This window comes from Herpailurus yagouaroundi, unplaced genomic scaffold (genome assembly GCF_014898765.1).
Source record: "Herpailurus yagouaroundi ecotype Mexico unplaced genomic scaffold, PumYag 166, whole genome shotgun sequence".
In the NCBI taxonomy this organism is placed as follows: domain Eukaryota; kingdom Metazoa; phylum Chordata; class Mammalia; order Carnivora; family Felidae; genus Herpailurus; species Herpailurus yagouaroundi.
Window position 1 is genome coordinate 22,067,763 of NW_024412407.1, and position 8,728 is coordinate 22,076,490.

The 8,728-nt window shown below is 34.8% G+C and overlaps 1 protein-coding gene across 5 annotated transcripts in view; it reads left to right on the plus strand.

Moving 5' to 3' along the window:
- ITPR2 (inositol 1,4,5-trisphosphate receptor type 2) overlaps positions 1-8,728 on the plus strand; it is a 509,643-nt gene that overhangs the window by 236,832 nt on the left and 264,083 nt on the right. For all 5 annotated transcript variants that reach the window (XM_040488608.1, XM_040488604.1, XM_040488605.1 and 2 more), the window contains 2 exons: positions 6,411-6,539; positions 7,991-8,111. In XM_040488608.1, the coding sequence (XP_040344542.1) occupies positions 6,411-6,539; positions 7,991-8,111 (250 nt within the window). The remainder of the gene's footprint in view (positions 1-6,410; positions 6,540-7,990; positions 8,112-8,728) is intronic.

Below are 8,728 nucleotides of genomic sequence, written 5' to 3' on the forward strand. Positions count from 1 at the left end.
AGGAGCTACATTAAGGTAGTGATTCTTATATATTTAATTCATCGATAGACCTCAGGTACATAGAACATTCTTGGCATGGAATAGGCACTCAACAAAAATCATTGATTTGAACTAAATCAGAATGACATTTGAGGACACTGGCGATGTGGGGTGAAATGAACTCCGCTCCTAACCTAAATCATACAATGGCACAAATTGCAATTAGATTAAGATTTTAGAGATAATGTGGAACAATAAAAATGGATGGAAATATAGGTGGATATTTATCTGTCTTTAGATGAGAAAGTTCTTTTTAAGCATAAAAGCAGTGAATGAGAAGAGCTAAGGAAAATAATAGACTTTTCGCTATTTGAAAGTTTCAAATTTAAGGACATAAATACATCACGTGCATAAATAAAAAAATAAAAATAGAAAAAGTTACTAAATATTTTTAAAAAGGCCTAAGTGATCTTTACATAAAGAACTTTTATGTATAGGTAAGAAAAGCACTCAAAATCTGATAATGAAATGGTCAAGACCCAGGCATTCATGATTTATAGAGGAGGAAATACAAGTGAACCCCTGAAAAAAATAGTCAACTGCTAATAATTTTTTAAAAAAACAAAGAAAAATAAGATCCAGTCTCTAACTATCAAAGTTGTAAAGGCAAAAAGATAAAAGTAAAGAGATAATGTTAAATGTTGGTTCACATACTTTGCTGATGAGAATGTAAATTTATGTCGTCTTTCTGAAAAGCATTTTGGTAATACATTAAAAGAAACCTTCATACCTTTTTAATGTGTCAAATAATTTACCTTCCAAGAATCTGTCCTTGGGAAATAATTAGAAATGATATCAAAGATTTATGGTCAAAGAAGTTCAACATGCTTTTATAATAATAGATAGTCGGAAATAGTTTCAAATTTTAATAATAGAGAAATAGTTCAATAAATTATGATATATCTATAAGATTGATGTTATGGAGTCATTGAGATTATTTTTCGAGGATTTTTAATAATGTGGGAAGGTGCTAATGGTTCAATGATGAGTATAAAAAGAATACAAAACTGGTTATCTAGAATAATTTCAGTTATGTAAAATGTACATGGTAGAGCACAAGGATTATAAGAGAGGATTGTAAGAGGTTAATCATGGTTTTATCTAGATTTTTGTATTATGGATAATCTTTTCTTTCCATTTTGTGCTTTTCTGTATTTTTTTCAGGGTTCCTACAATCAATACATACTGATATTAAGAAAAATATTATGTTTTTAAAAGATGAATTTAGAATTCTGAGAAAGCCAACTGAGTGTACGAAACGATGCCTCACCTAAAAAGGATGTGTAAAAAGCAAATGTTTGGAGGTTTTGGCCTCATGAGTGAAGGAATGCAAATGCAAATAAAAATGTGCCATGACCTCAGCTATGCAAAGGAACATGTTTACTGTGAATGAGGAATACAAAAACAATCCTTAGGACTTGTATTCCTTAGTGTCTGTGATCACAATTATGTTACTGACACTAGAGTTGCTCTATCCTACAGGGTAGCAACTTGCCACATCTAAAATTAAATTTTAATTGGGTAAAATTAAATCAAATAGAAAATCCTGTTCCTCAGTAGCAAGAGCCACCTTTCAAGTGCCCAATAAGCATGTGCATGGGACATCGCAGAAACAGATCCATCATTGCAGAAAGTCCTAATGGACAGTGCTACTCTAGCATATAATAATATATTTAACCCCATCTGTCATCTTTGGAAGAGTAGCAGTCACTTTCAGAGCCAAAGGGAGAAGGGACATTCTATATGCAAGGGGAGAAATGTTAGACATAATTATGTCTAGAAATATTGTTTAATATTTGTTTTTCAGCAAATGATTTTATACCTACTATGTGCTGAGGGTCTGCATGTGAAGTGGTGAGCAAGTTAGACTAGTTTCTGGTGTGAAGGGACTTATATTCTACTGGTGAAGACAGATTTTCACTTGCTCTCTCCCCCAGAAACCTCCAGGCCTGTTTCCTCCCTCCCTTCAGTTTTTTATTAAAATGTCACCTTATCCAGAGAGGTTCCCCAAGCAAGTTATATAAAATAGTAATCCTCAATTGTGCCCATTCATCCTGCAGCATGGAAAAGGAGCTTGTACTCCTCCCTGTACAACCTGACCTTCTTTATTTTTCTCTAGAGTCTTCTATCTGCTCTATTTTCCACTTATATTATGTATTTATTAGTTTGTCTATTGTGTGTCTTTCCTGGTTAGAAGAAAGGCTCTTCTAGATTAGGGACTTTGTTTTGTTTGGTTCACTGTTCTAACTCCTAATCCAATCTTTAGCTTCCATTTAAATAATAATAGTTTAATAATTTAAACAAATAACTTGAAAATAATAATAGATGGAGTTTGGGATTGTTTTAATATTTTATTTTACAGATATTTTAAAAATAATGACACATGGAATATACCAGAGATATTTAAATTTTTTTGTTTTTTTTTTCAACGTTCATTTATTTTTGGGACAGAGAGAGACAGAGCATGAACGGGGGAGGGGCAGAGAGAGAGGGAGACACAGAATCGGAAACAGGCTCCAGGCTCCGAGCCATCAACCCAGAGCCTGACGCGGGGCTCGAACTCACGGACCGCAAGATCGTGACCTGGCTGAAGTCGGATGCTTAACCGACTGCGCCACCCAGGCGCCCCTACCAGAGATATTTAAATAGTGATTAGTGACACGAGCTATAAGACAAACCTCAAGCAACCTAAGAATGAGACAAATTGCTATTCAGTAAGTTTTTGGAGGACAGTTGGATATCAAAATGGGAAAAATTGATCACAATCCATAAGTCAGGTCACTACAACAGCAAACTGCTAGGTAGTGTGAAGAGTTAATGGGAGTCAAGATGTGTACAGGGATGGAGAAAGACTAGTAAAAAACTAGAGCAAAATGTATAGCATATCCTTTTCTTTTGTGGAAGGGAGTTTTTCCTTCTTTATATTAAGTAAATAGAAATGATCTAAATAAAAAATGCTCAGAATTCTGAGTGCTAAGAATTATTTGACATAACGAAATGTAATGGAATGAACATTCTAAATAAAAAATCAGAATGTGAGAATATATGTGAAATGACAATCAAAAACGGCTTACTATGAAAAATATGTTAAAATGATACATACTGTATCAGTCATTGTCCAGGTCTTATTTAAAGTGGTTAGAGGATTTGGATCATCTGTACATGACAAAATAGGCATGAAATGATCACATGGGAAGTGCCAGGCCTCATTAGCAATGTCAGAAACACAAAATAACTTTTAGGTGTCATTAAATGGGCAAAATAATGATAATTTGCTGGTAGAACAGTCGGTTTCAGCAGGAACCAGATGGCATATTCCAGGAGATGCGGGCAGTGTGTAAAGGACTGAGAAGGCCCGGGGTAGCACCCAGGAATTGGGAACAATGCAAAGCTGTTTGCACCCAGGCCTGGAGGGGCAAGGGCAGTGCCATTGTTACTGGACGCACTGCAGAAGGGCTCAATAGGAGCTGTCCCCAGAGATGCAGACATTGCTAAAGCCTTTGTGAGGAGGAGCTGGGGCTGGAGGCAGAGGCCTGGCAGGCACCTGACTTCCTTCTCTTCCACTCTGTTCTCCTGCTGGTGCCCCGTATCACTTGAAACCAACCGGAGCCTGAACACAAGAGCTGGTTGGTACTAATGGGGGAACAAAAAGGTTGTTGATAGCATTGTAAATTTATTAATTTAGAGGATCAGCTCACGAACAGTACAAAACGATCTATATATCCTCATCTGGTGATTCTTCTTTTGGTGGAATGTACCCCAAAAATCTGGAAGTAAAAATAATAATTTTGCACAATTCTTTATGGTTGCAAAAAATTTTTAGGGAAATCACACAAAAGACTAGCAAGAAGGAAATAACCAAGAAAATAAGAAAATGATTTGTATTTTTGGTTATATATACCTCAATTTATTCCCCAAATGGATTAAGGCATGATGGTGCATTAAAATGATGGAATAAATATAACCGTTTAAAGTAAGTGTTTCAAGAATGACGTGGGATGTGCCTTATAGGAAATAATGGTATGTGAATAATCTGTGCAAATAGATTGAAACTTTGAAAATACATGAATTACACATAAAAGTTAATTTAATGTGATATCAGTTTTTGAATCATTTCCAATCTTTCCTCCAATTGGAATGAGGCAGTAGAAAGAGGTAAGAGGACAGAGAAATACTGTTATATTTTGGGTTCTTTTTTTTCCTGGAAAGTTTTAAAGAATTTTAATAAGAAAAGTGGCTTCTTACATCTCTTCACTATCCATGATATTATAATGTAGGATGCAAGGTTCTAGAGGTACAAAAATTTTATCATTCATATGGAGCAGAAGAAATATCTTGAAAATTTATTTGAATTTCTGGTTCAAATGCATTGAGGAATAGATTCAGATAGTTCTGTAAACCCAGACTTTTCATTACCCAGGATTTTGAGGAAAGTCTTTGTATAGAAATAGATTACTTTTACTAATCCACGGACTAAAGCAAATTTCTGAGAGGCTCTTTAGCAAATGTTTAGTTGCAGGCAATTCAATGTGATACTATAATAGCTCTGGAGAGCCCCACACTATTGTGTGAAATGTCACTGGATTTGGCAGAAGGTTATTTGGGCTAGTAATAATAGAAGTGGTCAGCTACTTCTTCAACTTTAATATATTTTTATCTTACAAATCAGAAAATTTCAGTATAAAAGCCAGTGCTGGGAAGAAACTAAATGAAATAAATCCTACTTCATGTCCATCATGGGAAAACTAATTTTATATTAGTTCTGGGACCACATTCGATTTTAGTCTTGATGTTCCACAAATATAGCCTAACCCAACGTTAACCTTAAATAGTGTAAGAGTGTTTTTATTCTTTCTTATTCTTTCATTTTTAAAATTAATTGATTCATTCATTTCCCAAATATTTACTGACCATGTTGTTTATGTCAGGCATTATGTTATATGCTGGAACACTAACCAAAAGATTACATAATTTAACATAATTTATTTCCTTTAATTGCACTGTTCTCTGCAATAACTGTGAATTAATTCTAATGCAACCCTGTCAGGTAGTTGACACTTAATAGATGAGGGAAAAATGAAGTTCCCTGATGGGAAATGACCTAGAAGGAAAACAATCCCTGTGCTCTTTCTTTTACCTCCACTCGGCAAATACTGTTATTTTTCAAACCAAAACACTGGGACACACGTTTCAGAAAGGAATTTTTCTCTTTCGTGAACTTATTTGTGTAAAAGGTTTTAAAGCAATATCAAATTAGATTATACTTACTTGTTCTTTTGATTAATCACCTTACTGAAAAGAAAAAAATGATGTAGAAATTTGGATTGTGTAAGAACATCTGGAACATCTGGCCACCATATTTCCCCACCATCACTGTGTGAGTATTTAAATGCTGTTACTCTGCCTCAGGTTCTCACACCCTATGTTTTCCCCCTCCCACTTTTTTCTTCTTCTTTTTTGAATATGAAATTTATTGTCACATTGGTTTCCATACAACACCCAGTGCTCATCCCAACAGGTGCCGTCCTCAATACCCATCAGCCACCCTCCCCTACCTCTTTTTATCTTCAAGTTTATTTTTGTTACCCAGCTTTTTTTCATTTGTTTTTAATCATGTATCTTCGCTTTTGCAATTTGTCTCCCCTGACATACTTGGAAATTTGTAGTTTGTGTTACAAATGACCAATTTCTGCCTCATTTAATCACATAGAGCAGGGCAGGAACCAGGCCTATGTTCTTTTTTGATATATCCTTAGCACGTGTATTATCTCTTCTTGCTTAGCTTACATGAAGAAGGAAGCATACAAAGGCACACTTCCATGCTTCCCAGTTAATCTATGGATGAAAAGGTCAAAAGTGTTGGAAAGAGTTTTATCTTTTTTTAGCTTTCTATTTCCCTTGCCAAATATTTTCTCTTGGCATCTCCAATTTGGGCCAGGTATTATTGGTGAAAATATGTAGAGATATAAACCACCATTAATCACATTCACCCCTTTCTTATAATGACTGTTTCCTCTTTGATTCGCTCACATTGTGTACAAGGGTGTCTTCCAGCAAAGCCAAGCTTGAGGACAGAGGGAGAAGGTTGGTGTGCAAGAGTGTGTAGGAGCAGTGCAGGAGGAAGGGGCTGGGGTCTATGAAAGAACTCTGGTCCAAGGATGAAATGACAACCAAACTTAAAGGAACAGCTACAGTAGAATGATAAAATTTTAATAGATTTTAGGTAGAAATGTGTCTGTTTAAAACAACTTTCAAAAGCACAAGAAATGTTATAAACAACAATTTCAGAGCAATTTCTACAAGGTCTCATTATTGAGTTAGCATTCAAAGATGTGATAGGACGTATTGAGTTGTTCTATTTTTCTCTCCAGGTTTGCAACACAACCACAGACAGGAAACACGCAGACATCTTCTTGGAGAAGTGTGTTACCGAGTCAATAATGAACATCGTGAGCGGCTTCTTTAATTCCCCATTTTCAGACAACAGTACCAGCCTCCAGGTAACGTAAACAAATACAAAAGCGTTCTGTCGCATGATTTACTTCCCTCGTTTGAGTAGGAAAAAAGTTTAATCTAACCAGGAAGTCATTTCTCACACTTCTGAAGGTTATTTTTCTCTCATATTTTTTATTACTATGCCCCTGAGTTTACCAAACTTTATTTTAAATAAAAAGGCCCCATCTTCTATCTTCAAATTGAATTATTCCTTCTCCCTCTAAGCATAATAGGAATATTCATTTCAGTATATTGGCCGTGTGCCAAATAGTGCAATGAACAGTTCTTTAAATGAATAGGCATTCTGACTCAATAATTCCACTTTAGTAATTTATCCTGAAAGAATTAGCAGGAATTTATATACTAAGATTTTCATTCAAGCATTTATAGTACTTAAAAATTGATATCAACCTTAAATGTCCATGAATAGAGGAATAGCTAAATAAATTATGGTGTGTCTGTAGGGTGGCTTATTACATAGCAATTGAAAATCATGTTTTAAAAGAAATATTTATGACTAAGGAAAATGATTATGAAGTAATATGAAGTGAAACAGGCCCCAGAATTGCAATATAGGATCATCCAAATCCGAGTGTGTTAAGAATACGGGTGCATGTATACACAGAAAAACTCAGGGAGTAAATATCTTCAAAATCTTGATATTGATTATCTCTACATGGTAGGATTATTGGTGATTTTCATTTCTGTGGTTCCCAAATATGCTACATTGATTGTGTATTACTTTTATAAAAATACCATTTCAGGAGTGGTGGGTTGCTCAGTCGGTTAAGCGTCCGACTTCCACTCAGGTCATGATCTCATGGTTTGTGAATTTGAGCCCCATGTCGAGCTCTGTGCTGACAGATCAGAGCCTGGAGCCTGCTTCAGATTCTGTGTCTCCTTCTCTCTCTGCTCCTCCCCCACTCACGCTCTGTCTCTCTTTCAAAAATAAATCAACATTAAAAAAATTTTTTTTTAATTCCATTTCAATTATACTTTCTTTAGGGGAAACTTTGAAACTATTAGAACCATATGAAATTGTTTTTGTAGGTCAAAATTATTATCTCCTGTACTTTCATGTCATATGAAACCAAAGTATACAATCAGTCAAACAAGCAAACCCAAAACACCTCCTCTATTTATACTTGGAAATAAACCAGAGATTATTAAAGTAAATACTTAAATTCATGTCATTGGCTTCAAGAAATGCCAATTTCTTTCTGATTAAGAATATAGTTAAAATGCAAATAATTGGTTTTCTATAGAGTCTGGCATGGTGCCTGTCACGAGCTGGGTATATAATAAATATTTGTTGAATGAGATATTCTGTGAATGGCACTGACACTCAAAAAGACCTGATTATAGTTTATTTTGATGAACATTTTTGATAATGCATAAATGCTATGTCAGGAGCATTAATGGTTTAATGGTCTATTTGCATACTTTCTGTTTTCAGACACATCAGCCAGTTTTTATTCAGCTGCTTCAATCTGCCTTCAGGATTTACAATTGCACCTGGCCAAATCCAGCACAGAAATCATCTGTGGAGTCTTGTATCAGAACTTTGGCTGAAGTGGGTAAGTCAGAATGTCAGGCCTTATTTATTTTTACATTTTGTTAAAGAAATTGGGCTTTTGGCTAGTAGGCAATACAAGCGGCTTTCCAGTTTGCAATTTAATAAGAAAGCAGGTATGGGAAAGAGCAATGAGCAGCAAACAGGTCTGAATGTTGCATACTTTTGGGGAGGGGAATATAATTATTCTATTTCTTTTCTTCCAAAATTTAAAATGTATTTATTTATTTTTAATTCTTGTATTTCTAAACTTAAATTTAATATTGTATATGACACTAACATAGGTCCAGAAGATTTTACAGAAAGGAGTTTAGTTTGTTACCTCACATTTCATTATAGAATTGTTTCCTCTGTTAAGTAGCCTGACATCTGAATACCTTCATAGAGCAGTGGGACCTTTTAAGGGTTTTGGTTTTCCAACATTGTTTGAAATCCATCAGTATTTACTAAGGTTCTGTTGTATATAGAAGCCTTCAGAAATTACAAATGAAATGGAAGGTGAGAGGATTACAGCTAAGGGAAGGTTAGTAGATTTTAGAGAGAGTTTCTCATAAATTCCTATTTTCTCTCTTTCTTTCTTTCTTTCTTTCTTTCTTTCTTTCTTTCTTTCTTTCTTTCTTT